Genomic DNA, 24,660 nt, shown 5'->3' with positions numbered 1-24,660 from the left:
CAAGAGAGTATATTGTAATAAAAAGAAAGAAATTAGCATAAATAGTAAAATATTTATTATCATTTTGAATAAAAAATTTCGGTTAAATATACAAATAACCTTTTGAACTATATCTAAAAAACAAATTTAGCTCCTATATTTTTATTATGTTCAAATAAGTTCTTGAACTCTTATTTTAAATTAAATAAACTATTTTTGTTAACTATTGATTAATGGTATAGTTAGTAATTTTTTATATCACGATGTGACATGTTGACATATGTGACATGTTGACATGTCATCTTGATAATATCAATGTCACATGACATAAAAATTATTGACTAAGAATTCAGTTTTTTTTCCTTTTTACTTATCCAAATATTTAAAAATTATTGGTTAGAGATTTGAAATAAAAAACTTAATTGCTTCAAACTGATTTTCATCGTTTCTTTTAATTGATTACTACCTTCTTAATTGAAGCCATCCTTCTCAACAAAAAAAAACCTAATCCAACTTTTTCAATTGAATTGAAACTATTGTTGTTTGATTGATAGTTGGGTTATAAAAATCCGAGAATACTTAAATACAATTTTGAGAAGAGGAAGTTAGATTCTTTCCACATCTTTTATAATTTTTGACAATTCAAAATTGTTTAAAGAATGATTTTTAGAAAAGAAATAGGAATTGCATAGAGGAAGATGACATTCTAATTATAAGGTACGTTGGTTTAAAGAATGTAGAGAAATTCGAGAATATCCAAATACGATTTTAGCAGTGAAAGTTAACAATAGATTCTCTTTCGACATCTTTCACAGTTTTTGAAAATTCATGATTGTTCAAAAAATGATTTAAGAAAAAACAAGAATTGTAGATAGGGAGAAGACATTTTAACTATAAGACGTTGGGTTTAGGGAATGTTGAAGAATGTACATATTTGCTTGCGAGCAAAATAGCTTCAATCAAATTGAAAAAATTTGGATAAGGTTTTTTTATTTAAAAAAGAAAGCTTTAATTAAGAAAATTGTAATTAGTTAAGAAGATAGTATTTGTTTGTTAATAAATGATGATCAATTAGAAATAATTAGTTTTTTTTTATTTTTTTTCAAATCTCTAATCAATAATTTTTGTATATTTGAATGAATAAAAAAAAAATTAATTTTTAATAAATAATTTTTCAAATTACAATAGTCGACGTTATTAAAATGACACGATAATATATCACATGACAAATAACATAATATCAGAAATTATTAATTAATGAAAGTTAATCAAGAGTTAATGAAATAGATTTAGTAGACTGAAAATAAAAATTTAAAATTATATTAAAACGTATCAAAAAGATAGAAATTAAAAGATTGAGAACTCATTTAAATATTTAGTAAAAAATTTACTCATAAATTGGGACCCACCGGCGCCCAAACCTACGAATTTGAAAAGCTATTATTTCCCTCTCATTTTAAATCCTCCCTCGTTTTCCCAATCCCGCACTGAAAAGGCAGTCGGAAAAGAAAAATAATGGGTGTAATTCTCGCAGAATCGAATGATTCCTCCTCTGCTCACGACCCTCTCTTCCCATGGCTCACGTACTCTTCTCTTTCGTTCTTAAAATTGAGTTTCAATAATTGTTTGCTGTGAACTGTTTTTCTTTTACTAACATGTTTCGAATCCAGGTCGATAAGGAAGGCGTTGGATGAATGGTACTCAGGGAACCGCACCGGTGCAGATCTCGACAATCTTTTATCAGATTGTATCTCTACTTTCAAGCACAATGCCAAGTACCGAAACGACCTCAGATTTCTCAAGATTTGGTTCATTTATGTAATTATAGCCACTTACTCTTACTCTTGGGGTTTTGTTTAGCTTTTGAAAATTTTAAAATGTAGCTAAATTGGGGGATTTTTGGGGATGTTTCTATAACTGATTCCGTTTGATGGGTCAATTATTTGATTGGTTTAACTTGATTTTTCGTATTCTGTATAATTTATATCGTTCGAGCTTATGTGCCCATACATAGAGAGAGAATTGGAAATTTTCTCAACTTATGTAATCATGTTCGTAGTGGATATTTTTGAGGGTTCAAATATCTGAAATGGGTTAATTGAGTTATTGCTTTTGCATTTTAGTGCTGCTTGAATTTCGCTTTCCCATTAAGGGGCCGTTTGGCTCGGGATTTGAAAATATTACTGTGGTAATGAGATTTCTGGTATCCACCTAGGAGGCATTTAGAGACAACAAATTATTCTATTATTTGGTTTGGTCAATATATTATTGGATATATTTGAGTTTTTTTATTTACAAGTAATGCTGCAATTTTGCTGTGGATTTGGTAATGTTGCATCAACTAAATTTCGTAGTTCATTCAGTTGGAAGGTCGTAAAGATTTCGAAAGTGTTTTTAGAGAAATGGAGGAGAATGAGATTTGTATTGGACATTCTCTACTTTATGAGTGGTATGCATATTTCCTTGAAGCCAAAGGGAAGTGGAAAGAAGCACACATGGTTTATCAGATTGGCATTTCAAGGTTTTTCTCTTTATTTGAATTTTAAGTTTTTGTTAGTTGGGATTCATCATTTATGTTTTGATGCTTTGATCATGTTCTGGGAATAGGAAAGCTGACCCGCTTGAGAAGCTGAAGGGGGCACAATCCTTATTTGTTAAAAGAATGTCTGATAGGCTTAATGGTTCCTCATTTGGGAAGGTAATTAAAGCTTAACCAGGAAAAGGAACTCATGTGGTTTCTAAACATTTTCCCTGAATTGTCCAAGCACATATGATATGACTGTGTGAATGCATGCGTGCATAATACAGTATAGTTTGCAAGTTGAAGTCCATCAATTTATAACCGTTTGCAAATATTGCTGATGAGTTTCACTATCCATCATCTTATGAACTTTGTGTAAATATCGGGCAAATGCAAAAGACTTTTCCTCTTATGCATGGGATTTTTGAAGTTTTTCTTCATAAGTATGTACTTATAGGTTTGAAGTTTCACGGAATGAAATTTTGGTGTTCAGTCTTTTGACTCTTTTCTAAATGAATGCCTAATGCTTCAGCATCAGCTATTTCATTTTCACTGTTTTAAACGAATGCCTGATTGGGTATCATCGATTAACATTTCACACATAAAGAGTCTTACATCACACCATGCCTTTCATTTGAGGTTAGAAAATGTGGTTAAAATGCTGGCTGGGTAAACATTTGTTTTTTCTTCCAATTTTTTGTTCCTCAAGCTTTCACATTAATGTACTGCAGATTGATGGGAGTGAACCAGGTGAGTTTGGAAAAAAATTTATTAATCTATGGTCCACCTTCATGGTAGAAGAGCTTTCAAAGAAGATACATCCTCAAATTACAAAATATGATGTGAGACAGTTTGCTCATTTTTTTTTTCTTTTTTCTCCAATTTTCCAGTCTTATTCCTGATTAGTCTTATTCTAGCCTTTTGACATTTATTTCAGGGATACCACCTGAGTAAGAAAGTTTACTCTGGACAAGTAGCCTTATCTTCTTTGAAAAAATCATCGAGGAATAAAATTATTGAGATAGGTAATTTTCATGATCTTGCAACATGATTCTCGCTTATTGCTTTGAAATAATTATATGATTATTTGAAAGTTTGCTAACCAATATTTAAAAAATCAGATTGATTTCAATAATTAATGAGATTCAAAGGCTAGGATGAAGTTTAGGAGTAAACTATGAGATCAAAATTTGCTGCCAACATTAATATACAGCTTTGCTTAACACTCTAATGACATGACCATATTTGCTGGCAACTTCTTTCACCTTGTCCTTCATTCTCTTAGCTTCTCATCATCACCAATTTTCTGGACTCTATTCCGTAGTAATTGATGAAAATCGTGAAATATTGAAGAATATCTGTATTCACAGTTATGGAGCAAGTATTATGTGGAAAATTAATCTACTTCTTGTTTATAACGATTGTTGACGGCCTCTCTATATGAGGTATTTGTACTTTCTGCTGCACATGAAAGTTCACACCTCATTTTGTAAGTGTGCTGAAGGGCTATAGAGCTTGTTAGGCTGGATCCTGCATGGGAAAAAAATGACAAGTATTTGAAACAAAATACCAACACAGATCTAGAATGAGAGAAACAGAGATTGTTTAAGAAGAGTATAGCGGTGTTTTGTCTTTAAGATAGTCACATTCTTGGTGCATAAAGAATCTTTTGAGAACTTAGTTTTGTGTAATATCTGCAGCTTCTTTCAATTTTGAGAGGTATTGTCCCATCTGTAGAACTTGTAGAGTGTGCTTCATTTTTGAGTGCAATGAAGATACCAAGGTTTACTCGTCTTAATTGAAAAAATCTCTTTACAATATATCTATGAGTTTAGAGAGCCAAGAATTGTATTAATAAGCTACCATCTATTCTATGAATTTTTAATTTTTTACAAACATACATATTTATTATAGGGAGTCAAAATTTATTTATTATTATTGGTTGCCTTTATTTTCAAAGGTGGAAAGAAGTATCAGATCAAAGGGTGTGCTGGTCAGGGTGGCTTTGCTCAAGTATTTAAAGCATACATTGACAGCAATCCTGACAATGTTGTTGCATTAAAGGTTATCGTTAACCTTGATCTATAATAAAGATAACAGTTTCACATCCTGGACTCCGTCCTGACAGCAATCCTGACAATGTTGTTGCATTACAAAATCGTTTTTGCAGATACAAAAGCCTGCTTTCCCTTGGGAATTCTACATGTACCGTCAACTTGATGAACGCATCTTAGACAAACAGGTATAACAGTCCAAGATGTCTATCACCTTACATCATTTATAAGTATATTCTGGGCTGATGAGCTTTTATGATTTCCTTTATTTCATTGTATCAGAGATCAAACTTTGGTTCTGCTCAGAAAATTCATATCTATTCAGACTGTAGCATACTTGTGTGTGACTATCTATCTCACGGGACACTTCAGGTAGGTTTTTGCCCCTTGCACAGCTCCAACCAAATAGTAGAAAGGTAAAGGGAAGAAGGTGTCTTCTATAATATTTGTCCTTGCATTGTACAGGATGCGATTAATTCTTATGTGGTTACTGGCAAGTCCATGGAAGAGGTATTATGTATTTATTACACTACAGAGATGCTTTACATGTTGGAAACTTTGCATAGGGTTGACATCATTCATGGTGATTTCAAGCCTGATAATCTTCTGATTCGCTACTCTAAGTAAGTGTCTTTTTTTCTTTTCACCACTATAGATCATGACTATATGTTTTCCAGGACTTTCATGTAACTTTAGCATGGTACATGATATGTTAATTGCCAAACATCACAAAAGAAATATAATAACAATGTTCATAAATGGAACACTAATGACCCTAGAACAGTTAGACTTCTACTTTGAGTTGGAATTCTACCACAATAAACGCTGCACTCCTGATGATTGAATTTGAATGACATTGCACTTGATATTTATTGAGAAGCATTGAAAAGTATCCTTGAATGCAGAGTAGTGTCACATGTAGGTAGACTAGCAAACCAATGTATAAGCCATCTGTAACCGTTCACTGAAGTCATGAAGATATGTATGCAATACTCCTACACTCTTGCTTTCCCCCTTTCAAATAATTCAAAAACATATTATAAAATTTTTAATGCTTATTTAGTTATTTTATCATGTCAAGCTTTGGCTTGAGAGTCATTGTTAACATATATTTAGTATAATACAATTTTTTTTTGTCTTTTTTTCATTTAAGTTTGATTTTTAGTGTTTTGGCATGTAATACATAGATTTTTGACATTTCGCAGGAATGACCTCTCAGAAGATGGCTTTAAAGATCGAACTGGCCCTTGGCATGATCAGGTTAATTCCGCTTGAATTGAAAATTAGAATTTTATGGTTGACATTTGACAATTATACATACTTCAAGAGTTTTATTTTGCAGGGTCTTTGCCTTGTTGACTGGGGGAGGGGGATAGACCTGAATCTTTTTCCAGACAACACAGAATTTACAGGTGATTGTCAAACTTCTGGCTTTCGTTGTATTCAAATGCAAGAGAAAAAACCATGGACCTTCCAGGCAAGTATCTGCTTCATGAACCAGTGCAATGTTTAATTTCATCAGAGTGATTACCTTGACCCTGCTGTGTCATTTATCATCAGGTGGACACATATGGCCTGTGTGTTGTTGTCCATATGATGCTGCATAATACTTACATGGAAATTGAAAAGAAAGCCTCAGATGATGGTTACATTTATCTGCCAAAATCATCTTTTAAAAGGTATTGTTCTTTTAAACGGTATTGTAGTTCTTCAGTTCGGGCGCCAGTTTCTTAAATAACTTCTGATCCATTGGCAAGGGTTACTTTAAAATTTAAAAATTCACCACTAGTAAAGAGCCATATTTCCTTATATCTCTCTCTTGATTGGCAATGTCAGCTCTCTTAACTTCCATTGGCTTTGCACGATTGCTTTCAGATATTGGAACATCAACCTATGGAAGGATCTCTTTACAAAGCTGCTTAATGTTAGCCCAGGCAACAATGATGCAGAGTTGTTGCGTAGCTTGAGGAAGTCATTCCTAGACTACATGCGCGACAACCCCCCGCTTGTAAACAAACTAAAGGACTTGCTAGTGAAACAACGGGCTTCCTTGTGTTCTGCTTAATGCACCTCTGATCATTCCTGCAGAAATTTCGTAACAACAGTCTCGTGATCCTGGAATGCATATCAAAATTGCAGCCAAAAACAGCTTAAAATGGTGAAATCTCTCTTGATTTCACTGAGAGAGTATATGTGTACAGCCATGAATTCTACTGTCAGTTTCTTGTTGTATTACTGCATTTTGCTAGTATACTGGTACAATTTACAGCCTGTTGGATATTCCATTGTAAAAGAACTTGATGTAGAAGTTCAATGATGTATGAACGGCACGCATGTTAAGCTACCCACCTGAAATTTATAAGTCTCAACGGCTGCTCTGTCCTTATGATTTTCAAGATTATTGCAAGAAGTAGATCCAAACTATGGGCAGCCAGGAGAGCTCTCATTAACAGATAAGACTTATAAGCAAAAAACTGTTTATTACGGCTTTCACCTAGGGGGTTGCTTCTCAATCCCCAAAGGCGAGCCTCCAACTTCCATGTCTAATAAAATTACTAATGAGACCCAATCTTCAGTGGACTCGACTCATTTCTTACTAGTCAGCTCGGTGGTGGTACGCACAATTCAAACCGCAAAGCAAGGTCAAATCTGTCATTACTGAGAAGAAGAAAAACCCTAAAACCAAAGCACGGTGTACCCTGACATATAAATAAGCTCGTCATTTTCATTTCTCCTTGCGGTAAGGAAGTAGAATTTGAGCTTTCTCGGCGACCTTCCAGGTTACTTTCCTCATTTCTCCATTCCTCAATTCATCGTATTACTGCCGTAGCATTTCTGCTTCTTTTTCTTGGTCACTCCCTCTGCCTTTTGATTTCATGTTAGTTTTTTATTTTAGCTGTTTGGTTGCCTAGAAAATGACGGAGAAACAAAAACACTCGAATTGAACTCTTGAGCTTCTTTTACTTTCTAATTTCTTGTTTTGGTTAATTTGGTTAATGATCTTTGTGGCAAGAGGTTTCAATTGGATTTGTTGTGTTGTTATTTCCATCATTTCATCAGTAGCCGCCACAAACTGTGTGTAACTGTGAATCGAGAATTAGATATGCTGCGGTTTAGTCTTAAGTAAGGATGATTGGAATGTTACTGTAGTAGTTGTCGTGACATGAAGATCTCTTATATTGTTTAGAATTGCTGTATCTATTTTACCAGTTCCTTTTTGCTATATGGGAGTGCGAATTTTTTAAGAAATATTAAAAATTGCTTTAGGAAATTTAGAACTAATGCCCCACGGTGGTGGTTTTTCTTCCTCTGGGAGAGACAATGATCCAGTAGTCATATAGTGTGGGGTTTTTCGTTCCTTTCAGGTTGTATTGCCTTTTTCGAACTTTCCGTTGATTCTGACTAATATCACTGAAACTTTGTTAAAAGAGAAAAAAATTGTATATAAAATCATTTCATCATTTCAACTTTTCAGCCAGTTAGTTTCAAATGTTCGCTTGTTCTATCCTTCCTTTAAAGGTTTGAGTGTGCATCTCTTATTTAGAGCCTGCTCTGGCCTTTCTTTGTTTGTTTTACTGTCAATTATTTTCTACGTTGTTTTTATTAACTTACAGGTCACCATCTGAAGTTGTAAACATGGCAGATGGATCACAGCGTCCATCAGTATTTCAAAAGATACATGGGCAGTCCTACTTCATTTCCAGGCTATCTCCTAACTTGCATGCCAAGAATTACAATGTGACTGGAGCATATGCCAATGGAGGAATTCATGTTGCTTTACAGCCATCATGCCAAGACACTGGGTTGGCACATTGGTCCCCTGTTTCTCCAATATTTGTACAAGCTCCAGCAGAGAAGGGTTTTTCTGGTTTTATGGTGGATTTCCTCATGGGAGGAGTTTCTGCAGCTGTCTCCAAGACAGCCGCTGCTCCAATCGAGCGGGTTAAACTTCTAATCCAAAATCAGGATGAAATGATCAAAGCTGGTCGATTGTCTGAACCATACAAGGGAATTACTGACTGCTTTGCCAGGACTATTAAGGATGAAGGTGTCCTTTCTCTTTGGAGAGGCAACACTGCTAATGTTATCAGATACTTCCCCACCCAGGTTACTTTTCTTTCACTTGATTTTTTAGCACTTTGTCATCCTTTTCTGTCTTCCCTCTTAAGGTGCTTTTGTTTGCAAAGTTAGTTTGTCTGTTATATCCCTGGGGTGGCTTCCACTGTCCCAGCATACCTTTTCTTGGGAAAGAAGCAGAAAACAAAAACCCACAAAATTAGGCTTTTGATGCGTTATGTGGGATCTAGTATTGTCAGTTTGATTGAAGAATTTGCTTATCCTTTTCTTGTAGTTCTCCTTCCTCACTTTCTAAATATTTTGGCTTAAAGCTTTGTGTTTGTGCCAGGCGCTGAACTTTGCCTTCAAGGATTACTTCAAGAGGATGTTCAACTTCAAGAAGGACAGAGATGGCTACTGGAAATGGTTTGCAGGGAACTTGGCATCTGGTGGAGCTGCTGGTGCTTCATCTCTTCTTTTTGTTTACTCTTTGGATTATGGCCGTACGCGTTTGGCTAATGATGCTAAGGCTGCTAAAAAGGGTGGCGAGAGGCAGTTTACTGGTTTAGTAGATGTCTACAAGAAGACCATCAAATCTGATGGCCTTGCTGGGCTTTATCGTGGATTCAACATCTCGTGTGTTGGAATTATTGTTTATCGTGGACTCTATTTTGGAATGTATGATTCTCTGAAGCCAGTTGTTTTGGTTGGTGGGTTGCAGGTATGTGAGCTATAATGAATCTTCTGGTTTCTGCCCATTAAAACTATCTCTAGCTCAGTGGCATTGGCTAGCAAGTTTAATATTGACTTGAGCCTGATATCTCTATTTGTTTGTTTGGTATTGACAGGATAGTTTCTTGGCAAGTTTCTTGCTGGGTTGGGGTATCACGATAGGTGCTGGACTGGCATCTTATCCAATTGATACGGTGCGTAGAAGAATGATGATGACATCTGGAGAAGCAGTCAAATACAAGAGCTCAATGCATGCTTTCTCTCAGATCATCAAGAATGAAGGTACTAAATCACTGTTCAAGGGTGCTGGTGCAAACATTCTGCGTGCTGTTGCAGGTGCTGGTGTGCTTGCTGGTTATGACAAGCTGCAAGTCATTGTCCTCGGCAAGAAATATGGATCCGGTGGCGGCGGCTAATGTTATTACATCACAGGGGGAGGTGATACTGGCATCTTGAAGTTCGATTTAAGGATTTCAAGTTGGAATAATTGCGGATGGACATAGTGCTTTTGAAAGTTCCCAGTATTTAGGGATTAAATATGAAAAAATTGTTGGTGACGAAAAAAATCCTACTTGAATTTTGAGTGTTACGTGTTTTTAGATTTGGTTGTTCATTTTGGTGAGAATAATTAGACAATGCTCTGTTTGCTCTGTAGTATATTACTCGATTTTTCTTGTCCATGTAAGTGTTTTGCATTTTACCTGGTCGGTTTTTGTCATCTGAATGAATTGTAGGAGTAGTGTATCACAAACTGCTCCTAATTTCCATGGTGTTACACTTGCCTGTAAACTTGCAAGATCGTAGAAGATAAAGCTGATTTCGATTCTGGATCAAAGTTGGGCATCCTGTCTGAATGTTTACTTGAGATTTTGGCGGCAGAATTCTATTCCATGTCCAAAATTTGTTTCTTATTTCTCTCTCTTCGGTTAAAAATTAGGTCGAAGCCTTACATTAAGGTTAGCCATACTGTAGGATTTGCCCGGTGTAAAGAAAAACATTCTACTTACTACGTCTTTCTTCTTTGTCCAAGGAAAACGGATCACTTAATGTGGATTTTATTTATTGCAATTCATAAATTTAAAATGAAAAAAATGCTAATACGTCCTTTTTATTTTTTCTTTTATTTAAGCTTTATGAAAAGTAACACTTGTAATAAAAAAATTCATCGTTATCTGTTTTCTTACGACACTCCCTTTGGTGGACTGTATAGCACGCAAACAAAACAATGATGAAGGAGAATATCGTTGGTAGTTAAGATTAAAAGATTTAAACGATTCTTTGATTGTTGACATAATATTCAAAACCTAAACCTGAACCTACTCCATTCCACCATCCGACCGTCGCTGATTGTGAATCCGCCCTTAACCACTCTCAGATTCAGGATTATACAGCCAATGTGTTCCAGCCCAAGCCTATGCTGTAGTACTCTGATATAACTTGTAGACCTTTGACTGACGCAAAACATGTTTCATCCCTTCAGTTCTAAGGAATCTTTCATGCTTTTTCCTCCGGTGGTCCGAAGCTGTCTTTCTCCTGCTCCACTTGGAAGGAGATAAGTCCTTATCCTGCGCGTCGTCTTCCCTTTCCCAATTTCCACAGTACCAGGGTCTACAACTAATTTCAGATGTAACTTGTTCAAATGGATCCATTCAGTTACAAACCATATCTATCGGAATCAATTCATTTTTCTATTTTGTTTGGCATTACAACCAGTCTTACCCGACAAATCCAACTCATCCTCAAGTTATCCAATAGAAGCATGAAACTCAGTGAAGCAAAATAGTACTTCTTTGGGTCCTAATGTAATGGTTAACTGTCACTATAGAGAGAATTGCTTTGGATGTCATCTTCTAGCAAAGAAATGAATCTTTCTGTTGGACATGAACAGCATGATTAAACACAAGACTGAAGCACTCTTCTTGAAAAGGAAAGAGTTTCCCTACATAAAAATTCAAGCCAACTCTCAACAATGCGTCAATCCACCAAAACAATGGCTTCAACTTTGAGTTCTTCATTCATTTCCCCTGCCTTGATCATCTTGCTAGTCTACCTATCTTCCTCATCCAACAATCTGGCAGCAAAACACACCTACTCTGCCTCTCATCACCACCGCCACCACAACCGTCCCCCGTTTCAGAACCCAAAACTCCAGCAAGCTTATAATGCCCTTCAGGCTTGGAAACGAGTCATCTACTCAGACCCCTATAATTTCACCTCTAACTGGGTTGGTCATGAGGTATGCAACTATACAGGCGTGTTTTGTGCACCTCCCCCGAATGACAAAAAAATCAGAGTAGTTGCTGGCATTGATCTTAACGGTGCTGATATAGCCGGCTTTCTCCCTGATGAATTAGGCCTGCTCTCAGACCTTGCACTCATCCATCTCAATAGCAATCGCTTCTGTGGCATCCTGCCACAAACTTTAGCCAACCTCTCACAACTCTTTGAGCTTGATCTTAGTAACAATAGGTTTGTAGGGCCTTTTCCATACGTTGTTCTGTCTCTTCCTTCTTTGCAATATCTTGACATTCGATATAATGAGTTTGAAGGGCCATTGCCTCCTCAACTTTTCAGTAAAAATCTCGATGCCATATTTGTTAATAACAACCGATTCTCTAATGTGATACCATCCAATTTCGTTGGAAGTTCAGCTTCTGTTGTGGTATTTGCCAACAACAAACTTGGAGGCTGCCTGCCACCAAGTATTTCTAACTTTGCGAATACTTTGGAGGAGCTGCTATTAATTAACACTAGTTTGTCAGGGTGCTTGCCACCGGAGGTTGGTTACCTTTACAAACTAAAAGTGTTAGATGTGAGCAATAATAACTTAGTTGGTCCTATACCTTACAGCCTTGCAGGTTTAGCACATTTGGAGCAGCTAAACTTGGCGCATAACATGATGACCGGGATTATACCGATGGGAGTTTGTATCCTACCAAACCTGGCAAATTTTACTTTCTCTTATAACTTTTTCTGCGAGGAAGAGGGGATTTGCCAGAACTTGACATCTAATGGTATAGCTTTCGATGATCGCCGAAACTGTTTGCCAGAGAAGCCCAACCAGAGAAGTCAGAAAGAATGTCGAGGTGTGCTTGAACATCCAGTGGACTGCTTTCATTACCACTGCGGCGGCGTTCGTGGCAGTTCCGCCGCAGTTCCACCAGCCATGATTCCCGCAGGCACACCACTTTCGTCACCTGCTATGGCTCCTGGCTACGTGTAAATAAGCATGTAAGATAGTTAATAATTGTAAAAGCCAGAATAAGTTAGTATATAAGATATTATAAATAGTTTATTGAGATTTTAAGGTGGTAGAAGGTAGATGAAGAATTTATGCTGCTAAACTTTTGAAAAATAAAACAAAAAAAAAAATAATTTGATGTAACGCCGCTATTTTGTTTGTTTCTATTTGTTAATGGTAAATAATAGGAGTATTACATAGAGTTGTTGAAATCTCGTTACTATTTCCGTTTTAAAATAAATTGGCCTTAATATGCCCTGCATGGCAGGCCTAGGATCATGTTATTATGGCAACAAGGAGCAGCTTTGACCCTCTTTTTTAACTGTCTGATCCACCGGTATGCAATCATTCGGATATTATGCGATGTACGGAATCAAAATCTCCTGCCCCTATCCCCAGGCGAACAAACGTGTTTCTTCTTTCTCCGTTAAATAAACTTCGTTTTTTTTGAGTCTAATGCTGCCTTATTCTTTCTATTTTTGTGAGTCGAATCACTTTTCCCCTTCTCTTCCCCATCTTCACTTTCTTTTCCTTATCATTTCTAGCCGGATTCATTGCCCATTTTTATCGGGGAACTATCGATATTTCTTGCTATATGCTGGAGGGGAAGAAGTATGAAAAAATCATTCTTGACACTTCTTTTTGTCTGGTTTGATTTTTTTATAATTATTTTAGATTTTTATTGTATAGTTATACTTGTTTAAAATAGGATGAAAATAAGTTAAAAATAATAAAAATAAAAATTTTATAATTATTCAAAAAAATAAAATTTTTAAGTAAGTACACAAGATGGAGACTTTTTTTAGATATCTCAGAGGAAAAATAATTATGGGATCTTGCCATCAGTGTTAGGGTAATCTCATAAATTGTTTTTACAAAAAAAAAGAGTTTATTTTAAATAATTATCAACAACATAAAAACAATAAATCATAGAAATAGAACAAAATAAAACCGGTTTAAAATATGGAGAAAATAATCTTAATTAATAGAAAATTCATAATCGTTTGAAGATAAATCCTTTTAAATGGAATTTTTAAGGAATGTCACAAGTAGTGACTTCTTTAAATTTATTTTCAGAGTAAAAATGATTATGAGACATTTTCATAAAAGTTGGGGTAATCTCATAAATTTTTTTTATAAAAATATTTATTTTCAAATAATTATTACAAACATAAAATAATAATAAAATAATAAAATATTTTAAATTAAGAATTGTTATGATTATTTTTGTGAATATCCATTTATGTTAGGTATATCTAGATTTGGATGTAGATTAGATGGGATTAAGATTAAAATTTAATCTTTTAATCTAAATCCTTAATGTTATTTTTATTTTGTAAATGTTTTGTAGATAAGGGGTTATTAACTTATAAATAAGCCCTTCAAGATTTTTTTCCTTCTTAATACTTTCTCTTATAATTGTTCTTTCTACTTATATTTTATAACACGTTATCAATACTCTAATCTAAGTTTAGATATTATTTTGTTTTTATTATCTTTTTGGTAATATTTTTTTTATCCTCCTCAAGCTTTAAAAAGAATTTTATTGTTATTATTTTGTTTTCATTATCTTCATGTTTCAAAAAGGCATTTTAATGATTGGGTTTTGATTTCTAGTTTTAGTAAATCAGATAAAGTGTTGGTATTATTTTGTTTACTTTACCCACTAGAAATGAATAAATAATTTTACTCAAAGTATATGAATAACTTTATCTATTAAAAATAGACAGATAATTTTATCTATTAGAAAGTGGACGCATACCTTAATAACTTGTCTACCTCAAAAGAAAAATTGATTATTTGATTGTCATTTGATTAGTAATGGAAATATCCAAAATGAAATTTCTTAATAACTTGTTGATAAATTTTAGTATAACTCTATTATGAAGATACTTTTATATGTTCTCGCTATATTTAAATAATAAGATAAAATACTTTCATACTTTTGAGTTTTAATCGAAATTTCAAATGGATTTAATAGTTTTTGAAAGTTTTTGAAATGGACATTCTACTAAAAAATGTAAACACCATTAATAGATATTATGAAATGATTAAAATTTTTTTTTATTAATTTAAAAAATTATTATTATATATTTTTTAAAAAAATTAAAAAAATATCTATTAATGCTCCTCAGCCTCCCAAGAAAGATAAAATAAGATAAAGCAAATTAATGAAAATAATAAAATAATAACATAGGAAAAGAGTTTGAGGGAAGTAAATTTGAGTATCAAAATAAAGTTTAGTTATCAAGACTAAAAAGATAACACATAATTAATTAGATACCGTATTAAGTGAGCATTGTAAAAATGCTAATACATTCCTCACAGGTAACTACACTTCTTAACCTAATTTGTTTTGTAAACCGAAACCATTTTTTTTCTTTTGAAATAGAAATCTACCTTTTTTTTTTAATGAACATAAATTAAGTTTAGGACTTATTAAAAAAAGATAAATTCACCTAAATGATCAATCAAACTTAAACAAAAAAAATTATTTACTATTGTTATTTTACATCAAATGAACGGTTAAGTTTACGGACTCACATGTTTTATGACAATTAGTTTATTAGATATAAGACCTTGGTTTTTTTTTATCTTGTCATTTGTTATTGTTCTTTACTTTTGCTTTGGAAAATAGTTGAAAAAAAAATTCATAGCATATGCAGCTTTAATAAATATTCTAGGCAAAGTTAACCCTTCAATGTCTGGTTTCAGGCTATGGTTCTCAAGGTTGATGTTAGTGGTGCCAACTTTGGTTAAAATTTACACAATAGCCAATTACTAGACTCGGCTTTGGAACTTGATCATGCAATGATCTTATCACGGTTAGTTGCTTTCCAGAACCTAGAGAAGACAACCTTGGAGGTTGAGAAAGTGGATCCTCCTAATTGAGAGACTCAAGGAAAGGCCTATAGGATGGAATATTCAACATTTGGAGAGAGGCAAATCAGAGAGCTGATAGTTTAGCAAAGGAAGGGTTGCAGTTGCAGGCTCCAATGATGCAGGTTTTCCAGTAGTGTGTTATTGGTTGTGTTGTGTATCCTCTTGCCAAATACGATTTTAGTGGTTGTGCTTCTGGTAAATATGTTCTAGAAGCCAGGTTCGGCTTGCTGGTTAGTGTGAAATCTACTTCCAAGAGGAGAGTTCCTCTTCTCCATGGTTGCTCACAGGAGCTATTTACAACATCCCAAATAACACAACAGAACATTCATCTTTACCAGACTAATTCCTCCTCCAATGAACTCTTCTTTTTTTGTTACCAGTTTCTTCTTTGAAATGTAGTGAAAGTATGAATCAACACATCCCTTTGCCTCTTCAGCTTTCACCAAAAACTGCTCTTCAAATTTTATTCAACATGGATTTTCCTTTCCCCAATTTCTTCATCCCTTTCTTCTACTTACAGTTCTCTCTCTCTATGTCCCTAATATGCGGGAAAGTGGGTTTTATTTGGAAAAATCTCATAGGATTAGTCGATCTCTGATGACTTGTGAGTTCTCTCTCTTCTTCTACCCCACATCTCTCTCCAAATTTAGGTTTTGGCTCTAGATTTAAGAGTGTTATGATTATTTCAGATTCTTTCATTTGGTAGGAGAGATTGGATGGGTAAAGAACCTTAACTAAGTGGGGTTTATTAAGAATTAACATAGTTTTAAACAACTCCCGAGACACATGTCACTTTGTAAAAGCTGAAACATGGAAGGAAACAAGTAGAGCAGAAGATATTTGTTCATTAGTTACCTAGTTCTCAGTAAAGCCTTGCCTTAATTCATCATTTCGCTTGCTCGAGCCTGCTCATTAGTCTAAACATGGTTTGTCCCATACCATGGCATTCAATAACATTTGAGTCTGCGCCCAGACTTTGACTGAAACCCAATCTCTCGTACCACGATTCAAGCAGAACAAACACTACTAAAAATGACACTGACAAATCGACACTCTGTTGTTTCTGTAATGCGCTTGCTATTTTATCTTTGAAAGGAGTTTAAAAGCACAAAAAACATGGGAGCCAAGGATGTGATTGTAAACAATTTGCACTTTGTTTTTGTTCGGTGAGGCAATTTGTACTTGGTATGAAATATCTAAGAGTATCAAATTTATACAATTATACAATGAATACAAGAATGTTGCCTACAAATTGTTGCAGTGTCAGTAGTAACAAGTTTTAAATTGCTTGTGCCGTATCTCAGTCATCTCCTAAACATGGACCCAGGCAAAAAGTGGGTTCTGAAATCTTTCTCCCACCTGAAACAAAGTATTACAAGTGACTCTGGTTAAAACATTGAGGGGATAAAACAAAGTAGCACTTCATTTTCAGAGATAGGCAAACTAGGAGCAACTTATCAAGAAATCTTGGAAAGCAAGGCAGGTTAAATACACAATTTACAAGTTGATGATGTTTGCAAGATTACAAATGAAAAATCAAAATATAAATCCCTCCTCTCTGGTCATTGTCAAGTGTTCACAATTTGTTAAAACGGTTAATTTCTGGAGGGGGGGGCAGAGTCAAACATCAAGATTGGCATTGAGTCATTACCAAAATGAATAAGTTGGGCTCATCAATGGATCCTATGTTATATAGACAGTGGAAAATTTTCTTTAAGCTGGTGGTAGCGAACGCCGGCAAGTCGGGCATTCCATCTTTATGTCCATCCACCTTTGCAAACAACCCGAATGAAAAAAATGATCGCATGGTGTTACCTGTTAGAGAAACGCATACTCAAATAAAGTTCACAGTTAGAGAAAGTGACCTTAAAGAGCCATAAAATAAAGAGAAAAATCACAACAGTATACCATGCAATCACTTGAACGCTGTGTGAGATCAATGGCAGTCATACAAATGACACAGTCTGTAGCATGATTTGTATCTGGATCAAATCTTCTATAGTAGCTATATTTCTCAGGTAGGATCTGCAAACAGCAATATCAAAGTGAAATCTCCATAAAAGGGTTTTGGAATCTTCAAATAAATCCTGACAGATATTGGAAACAATTTCATTTAAAATGCCCGGCAGAACAAGCACATTTCACTAAGAAACAAGCCTGCTTTAAAACAAATGAAATAGGATTCACTGAATTAGAAAGGGGTGGGAAGGAACAATCTGGCAGTCATAAATGAAGATTTCCCCAGTTTCCCGGTTAAGAATTAAGAAAAAGACTCCCTATGGGATGAACTGGGGGGAGGGAGGGGGACAAATAAATGTTTTTGTTAATCACGACTTTGGTAATAGCAGTTCCAACAAAGTGCAACAACCCTGACTTATGAAATTTCTAAAAGCTGCTTTCAGTCAATCAGCTATTAGAGGCACTTGTACATGGAATTGAATACATGTACATGTGCCTGACCAAAAAAGGTGTGGAAAAATGAAAACAAAAAAGGTTATACATGAAGAAAATAACAAAATTGTATCTGACCTGACGAGGAATAAACCATCGAGATCCAAGATAGTGCTGAAGAAGAAGAAGAGATGCTTGCAGTCCAATGAATACACCCAAACAGATACACCAGCCCTTGTCAGGCTCGATTCTCATAAAGTTGTGAGGGCATCCAAATATGTATAACGGGATTGCTAGTCGAGTAATAGTCATCCCTAAGATGTAATGAGGATGCAAAGGTTTTCTTGAATCACGAATAACATTGGTGATGATTTGGGGTATCCAGAAGGAGTACAAAAGAAGAAGTATTGGCCGCAAAAAGTTATGAAACTCGTACATGACCAAAATGCCTCCTAATAGGATCCCATCTGCAAATATTTGTACTAGTTAGATGAGATTAACCCAACAACTTGACATATGTTTCACAATCGAAGCAAGTAATTGATTGCAAAAGCAATCAATTTGGATATAGTAATCATTGGAAAATTAACGAGCACATTCAGCGGCTGACATCAAATAGTACTTAGAACAAATAGAGGGAAGCAACAGTTGCACTCATTGATCACTTCTCACACCCTGTTCCAACATGTATCACTTTCAAATGATATAATTACCTTTTACTATGTGACACCAACCATCCCATTTAGCCTTCCTAGCATTATTTCCCTATGTCATCAAGTACTGCTATGCCTCTCACATCCCTTTTTAGCTTCTCTGAAAAACTTACAGCTTTCACATAGTGAGTCATATGTGTTCTTTTTTTATTCTTGCCTTCAGATAGCCTAACTCATGGGTTTTTTTTTTTTTTCTTTCTCTGTACTTTTCACCTTTTAATGTGGGATGACATTGTTGCTCCTATAACAGTGAAGAGGATCTAATATGTTTACACTGCAATTAGGTTTTTGAAGAATCCATCTTTTGGCTTTTGCTATCAGTGAGCTTCCTATCAATTTACACTGGTTTGCATTTTAATGATGTCCTCCTGCAGGTTTGCAGCTCCTGTAGAATCTGTTATCACTCATCACAGGTATCTATGGAAAGAATTAAGAGACCTTGTGCTATTAGTTTAGATACTAATGCAAGGATTTATATCAAGATATTTGATTACAAGAAATAAATTACATTTGCTCGCTTCGAAAGTCTTTTAATTAGAGATGCTAAGGAGGGAAAGATGGAGGCATAATATTTTTCCAGGTACACCCATTTGATAAAATATGGTGTCTGGGTAGTAGTATTTATAGAAGCAACAAATGACTAGTTACTCCATCAGATATTAGACTAGGGGTAACAAGGCCAAGTAGCAAGAGTACCTACACAACATTCATATAATTAGGCATTGCTAATTAGAATCTGATCTTACCAGCAGTCTTTAGAGGCCAAACTAATGAATGTGTATGGTGGGTAAGTTTATGCAAGAGAAAGAGACAAGAATTATTTGTCTTGACATCACTTTCAGCAAATCATATATATGAAATTTCTACCCAAAAATGTAAAACCTTTTTCTGGCACTTACAGAATCGGCTGTACAGAACTGATAGCTCACGCCTCATTGTCTCCCAACCTTCACTATTGTTCATAGGTCTACTTGCCTTCCATATTGCGAGAAGGTACCTCATCTCAAAAATGGAGAAGACTACAAACTTGAAGAATGCCGCCGTAGCAAAAGCATTAAATAAGGATTCTGTATACAAACAAGCAAAATGAACTTAGTAGAGATGAACCATAAAAAGGTATATGGTAAAAGGAGAGATCCACTCTTGTGCATTAAATCTGGTTGCAGAGCACATTCAATGAACACCTTCAAATGAGACCATTCTCACTTGATACTGTGCAAGACTTGCTCACAAGTACAGAGGATAATCTTTAAAACTCCTGCCAATCATTTTTCAAACTGAGAACTTTACTGCTCGTTGTCTCCACCGAGGCCAATGTAAAGAAAATCCATCAAGTTCAAGTTTTGAATCCCCATTATTGTTGCAAATAGAATACACCCACTTCAGGGAGTAGAAATGATTGAAAGAGAAAAGGCGAGAAAGACCTAAGTCCTTTACATATTTATAGTACCGCAAAGATATGGCAAATTAGTGAAATAAAATAGCAATTCTTTGGGGGTGTTAATCACTAAACTTACCAACCAGTATTCCTGCAGTGAGATGTAAGAGGCAAAGATAAGCATCCATGATAGCCTGTTGGCCAATCATCAAAATTGAAACTTTTGCAGCTCCCTGATAGATAAGAGTCAAAAATACTTTTATTAAAGCACAAAGAATTCAATTGCTGATTAATGCTATATCAAAGATAACATGCATGAAAAATAAACTTGTCCGTTACAACATATCCTTTAAAAATTCTTACTGATTGAGTGTTGCTGTGTTCCATTTGTCGAATTAACAAAAGGACTTGAATGAAAGAGACCTGACAATATACAATTAAGGAATCCATCCAAACAGGCTAGAGACATTGCATTAAAACTGGAAGGGTAAAATGCATAAAGGATACAAAGGTGACCATTAAGGTGTAGTTGACTGCTTTGTTGTAATAGACTTCAATGTTGACAGAAGTGGCATTTAACAATAAAGGTGAGAAACAATCTCCATCATCATCCACTGCAGGACTCTCCATCAGTCCTTCAATGTGATAACGATCACGATCTCCATCTATAAAAAGTATAAACAACTTCTGAATTCCAATAGTTATATTGTCATAGTACAATCTGTTCCTGGCAGAAATTTCTGCTCAAAATAAAAATTTTGCAGCTGTGAGAGATGACCATAGTTAACTCGCTAAGCTGACTTGTCTTTCAACTGCAAATACTATCTGATAAGTAGTGTATAGATGACACCATATTCCATGGACATTTTGACATGTACGTTCAAAAGGAAGACAATGCTGTAGTGACTAGATCAATAAAAGACCATTTTCCCCAAACAGATGGTGATTTCTTAAATCTTAACTAGACTTTATACCCACACCCCATCCAGGCAGGCATGAGAGCCCAATTGTTTGAAATGCCAATTTAGAGACTTAAGTCAAAGATTCATAAGTCAATATTTCTTCTCCAATTGTGGTAAAAACAGAACTTCTCAAATACATGTTTTCAAAAAACAGATATGAGAAGAATGTAACAGAGCAAGAAGGGGACAAGGGGTGATGAGTGAATTAAGAAGCTCAGTAACTCAAGTACCATTTTGGGTGGATGAGATGCGCGAAATCTGGGCTGCAATTTCTATATTGCAATGTTTCTCCATCTCATAAACTGGTGCTGCAATAAGAGAACATAGCATTCATATCACGCAAACTTAACTTGAACTTAAGCCAAGGGAAAGAGTTGAAACTTACAATTTTTTCTTCTCCATATTTTGTCTCGTGGAGATTCTTGGAACACTTGTGATGAGAAAACTCCAAGCTGTTCAAAGGTATCGCAAGTTAGTAACCACACCCACCATAAATAAAGGTTTATAAAAGAAACCTAAAAAACTGTGTGCGCACAACACATCCCTAAGTCAAACATTGATTAAAAGAGCAATGGTCTGGAATGGTCATCCAGAGCCTGCTGCAGCATTCAAAGCTACATAGAAGAGCCCACAACTCACAAATACAGATTCAAATATCTACCAACACCAAACCAAACTCAAGGAGAAGTAAGAGTTGAAAGGAAATTATTTTCCTTTAAGTATCAACACTCAGTTTAAGTGTAAAAAAGCCAGCTCCCAGATCAAACACATAGGCTTAACAGACCCAACCTGAGAATGAAATTATATAACTAAGCTAAGTATTTGACTCTGTTATCCTGTCGACCAAGCATTCTTGATAATAACGTTACTTTAAGGTTGCGTTTGGGAACTTGAATCTGAAAGAAGGGATATGGGTTTCAAATTTAGAATAAATTGTGTAATAAAGCACATGTAAATATGACTTTCATAATTATCTTCAAATTCATGGATTTGCTGCCATCCCTATTTAGTGGTGAATTTAAGATACCTATATGAATTTGTGAATCTTAAATTCATCTTCTTACACCCTTCCAAGAACATAGGTGTGTTGAATCTTAACTAATTTCTACATAGCGTGTGCATTTCATCCTCACAATTTATTTAACAAAACAAATCCAAATCCACTCTTCCCAATTCATATTTCCAAACATAGCATAAGGCAACATTTTTTCTAGACAGAAGCAAGAAACTAGCAGAACGATATGTGGCATTCTAAATGGGAAGCCATTCTCAAAGTCTAACATGTAGTACAATCAAAATTAAAAGCTTGTAAGCCACAAATGAGTAAGATACGAAGTGTTACCAAATGATATGGATTGGACAAAATATAATCTTCTTCCTGGCTCAATTCTCCCTCCTTTCCACTGCAATGGTGCACCAAAGTAGAATATGTTAAGAGTTGGAATGCAATATGCAAACCAGATTCAAAAAATATGCCATCATAAATAAAGCACAGAATGGAAGTTAGAAAGCTAATAACTATATGGCAATCACCCTTTGTCCTGGTGGTAACTGGTTGCATTTGAGTCCACACTGCCCCCACCCCCCCTTCCCACCCTCCCACAAGTTCTCCTGAGTCAAATATAATGATTAAATATTACATAATCACGGTTTGAAATACTTTTATCTGCACCCTTTGTTGCAGCCAGTCAACTAGTATGCATTTCTTGGTCAATCAATATCCAACCAAGCTGAAAGAACTTTTAATGAGCAACCAATATACTCCACATTTACCTGTTAGCTACCATTCGAAGCTGTCTGAAAGGCCATATATATACACCCTCTACTCTTATTTGAGCACCACCAACATTGTGTTCATTATCAAACACATCATGGAAAATAATTACACCCTGTCATCACCACCACAAATGAGAAATAAAAGCCAGACAAGAATTCACAATGATAACATGCAGTCTAGAGCAATTAGAAGCTATGTTCTTTATTAAGAGAAGAATTCAATCTAAAGAAAAATGGAGTAAATATGATTAGGCAAACAAATATAGAGGATGGAAGAAACTTATACTCCAGAAAAAAGTCAGTCTATCATGAGAAGTTTCTCATAGAATTTCTCATCACTACCAACCAAATCACATCCTCAGGCCAACTATACGTTTGCCACATACAAAACATAGCTCTCTTTTTTTTTTTTTTTGGTATAACTAGAAACATAGTTCAACTGCTCTAACAAGTTCATAAAACACTTTAGCAGAAACTTGGGAAAGGTATATTAATTAATCATGAAGAGAGAATTCCCTACATATGATCCAGAACTCCCTTACCTGAATATAATGTACACCAGTTATTTTTGTTGGTGTGCTAACTAATTCAATAACTGAATCTCCAGCCAATTTCCGGAAATCAGGAAATTTGGAAGAGCTATTTGTAGACTCCAAAAATTTCCAAGTCCCTGCAATTTACAAGGATACAACAGTCAGATCAACAAACAATTGTCGACACAAATAAACATCCTTAATGAGCTGAAATACTGAATTTGATCTATTCAATTGACAATAGTGGTAAATTCACAATCTCAGAGATGTATTTAGAAGCCAGCCAATTCAACAGATTTCCTAATAAGGTTTTATTTTACATCAGAACCTGTTCTTAGGTTAAAGAACTTCTGATCCATGTGCCTTCCCAAATACCATCTATCTTTGCTTCTAAATACATTTTACAAGAAACAAGCATCTGTAACTTAGAAGAGGCCTAGACAATTTTTGGTAAATTCAATTCCTATTCTATTACTTCTGTAGTTCATGAGTTGTGAGCTTTGAGCCTGTCAACAGATAGTTTACCAATATTTTCCAGGAAATTCATCATCTAATCATGAATTACCAAAGTGACAAATAGTAGCTGCAAGGAAATAAAAAGAAGATAATGGGAGAACAAGATAAAGATACTACAATAGAGATGATATAAAAATCAACCACACAACTGCCTGCTTCTTAGAGATATGTAACAAGAACCTGTAAAATAATGCACTTAGTAGTAGCAACTTCCTTAGTGCAATAACTCTAGTATGCAGACAATTGAATTTGAGAACATTCACTTACCTCGGTAAGTTCCAGTTATATTCCATGCATGAAAAGGACCCAGTTCACTTTCATCTTTTCTAACAAATAGCCACTGCAAGAAACATTAAAAATACAAAGAAATTTATAGCATCCAAAAACTGCAACATGAATTCTTCCAAAATCTTAGCACCCAAATGAAGAGCACAAGGGGTAAGAAACACATGGAAAATGCAAATAACAGCACAAGACCCTATCCACCTTTTCTTAATAGTTTGCTCCAAACAATCAACAAATGAAATCTTTGTCAACCAATTAGGTGATTTAGCTAAAGTGAACTAATCTTAAATAAGCATTGGGCTTTAGATAAAGGTGATGTCATTTTTCAAAACATAAAACAATCATTCATCCCAGTGAAAAGTTCTTTATTTGTCTATTTTTATTTTATTTATGTTGAATTTCTCAGCATGAAATGAAGTATTAATTAATTCACTGAAGTGAAGGAAACTTCGAACTATCTCTATTTAGCTCTCCATTTTTGAATGTCTACCTAGCAACATAATCTAATTTTTCTTTGTGACCGCATATGTTCCCCTTCATATGAAGCTTATCAGGACAAACTCGCTCTATTGCACCATCAAACTTAACATTGCCCGCTTTCATTTTGCAGCATTTCATTAAACATCACCAACAATTAAAC

The 24,660-nt window shown here is 34.9% G+C and overlaps 4 protein-coding genes across 6 annotated transcripts; 3 read left to right on the top strand and 1 right to left on the bottom strand.

Moving 5' to 3' along the window:
- Window positions 1-1,422: 1,422 nt before the first annotated feature.
- Window positions 1,423-7,026, top strand: LOC110410567 (protein kinase and Mad3-BUB1-I domain-containing protein). 2 transcript variants are annotated; one of them, XM_021420340.2, is made up of 14 exons: window positions 1,423-1,562; window positions 1,650-1,797; window positions 2,343-2,500; window positions 2,587-2,677; window positions 3,232-3,342; window positions 3,438-3,525; window positions 4,461-4,564; window positions 4,671-4,742; window positions 4,837-4,926; window positions 5,020-5,177; window positions 5,760-5,814; window positions 5,897-6,031; window positions 6,115-6,233; window positions 6,430-7,026. In XM_021420340.2, exons 1-14 carry the CDS (start codon window positions 1,495-1,497, stop codon window positions 6,617-6,619), a joined length of 1,587 nt encoding a protein of 528 aa, XP_021276015.1. In that variant the 5' UTR covers window positions 1,423-1,494; the 3' UTR covers window positions 6,620-7,026. The 2 variants fall into 2 exon arrangements, with proteins under 2 accessions (XP_021276015.1, XP_021276006.1); XM_021420331.2 differs by having other exon boundaries at window positions 2,334-2,500.
- Window positions 7,027-7,190: 164 nt separating this feature from the next.
- On the top strand, window positions 7,191-10,042 carry AAC3 (ADP/ATP carrier 3). The gene is made up of 4 exons (XM_021420352.2): window positions 7,191-7,334; window positions 8,169-8,661; window positions 8,960-9,331; window positions 9,459-10,042. Exons 2-4 carry the CDS (start codon window positions 8,191-8,193, stop codon window positions 9,756-9,758), a joined length of 1,143 nt encoding a protein of 380 aa, XP_021276027.1. The 5' UTR covers window positions 7,191-7,334; window positions 8,169-8,190; the 3' UTR covers window positions 9,759-10,042.
- A 1,290-nt stretch (window positions 10,043-11,332) lies between these two features.
- Window positions 11,333-12,565, top strand: LOC110425678 (Leucine-rich repeat (LRR) family protein). Its single transcript, XM_021440621.1, has one exon. The coding sequence runs from the start codon at window positions 11,333-11,335 to the stop codon at window positions 12,563-12,565; it is 1,233 nt and encodes a 410-aa protein (XP_021296296.1).
- A 4,001-nt stretch (window positions 12,566-16,566) lies between these two features.
- LOC110426821 (transmembrane E3 ubiquitin-protein ligase FLY1) lies at window positions 16,567-24,154 on the bottom strand. Of its 2 annotated transcripts, XM_021442124.2 has the most exons (14): window positions 24,003-24,154; window positions 23,229-23,356; window positions 22,684-22,799; window positions 22,253-22,313; window positions 21,296-21,362; window positions 21,141-21,218; window positions 20,456-20,613; window positions 20,312-20,371; window positions 20,088-20,181; window positions 19,470-19,637; window positions 17,996-18,324; window positions 17,375-17,491; window positions 17,118-17,281; window positions 16,567-16,825 (listed from the first exon to the last, which is right to left on the bottom strand). In XM_021442124.2, the coding sequence occupies exons 3-13, from the start codon at window positions 22,695-22,697 to the stop codon at window positions 17,180-17,182; spliced, it is 1,248 nt and encodes a 415-aa protein (XP_021297799.1). In that variant the 5' UTR covers window positions 22,698-22,799; window positions 23,229-23,356; window positions 24,003-24,154; the 3' UTR covers window positions 16,567-16,825; window positions 17,118-17,179. The 2 variants fall into 2 exon arrangements, with proteins under 2 accessions (XP_021297799.1, XP_021297804.1); XM_021442129.2 differs by lacking the exons at window positions 22,684-22,799; window positions 23,229-23,356; window positions 24,003-24,154 and adding an exon at window positions 22,444-22,505.
- Window positions 24,155-24,660: the final 506 nt, after the last annotated feature.

This window comes from Theobroma umbraticum, unplaced genomic scaffold (genome assembly GCF_002168275.2).
Source record: "Theobroma umbraticum cultivar Fairchild unplaced genomic scaffold, ASM216827v3 scaffold_30.0, whole genome shotgun sequence".
Classification (NCBI taxonomy): Eukaryota; Viridiplantae; Streptophyta; class Magnoliopsida; order Malvales; family Malvaceae; genus Theobroma; species Theobroma umbraticum.
The sequence above is the reverse complement of the archived record's forward strand: the minus strand, read 5'-3'. Positions and strand labels throughout refer to the sequence as shown.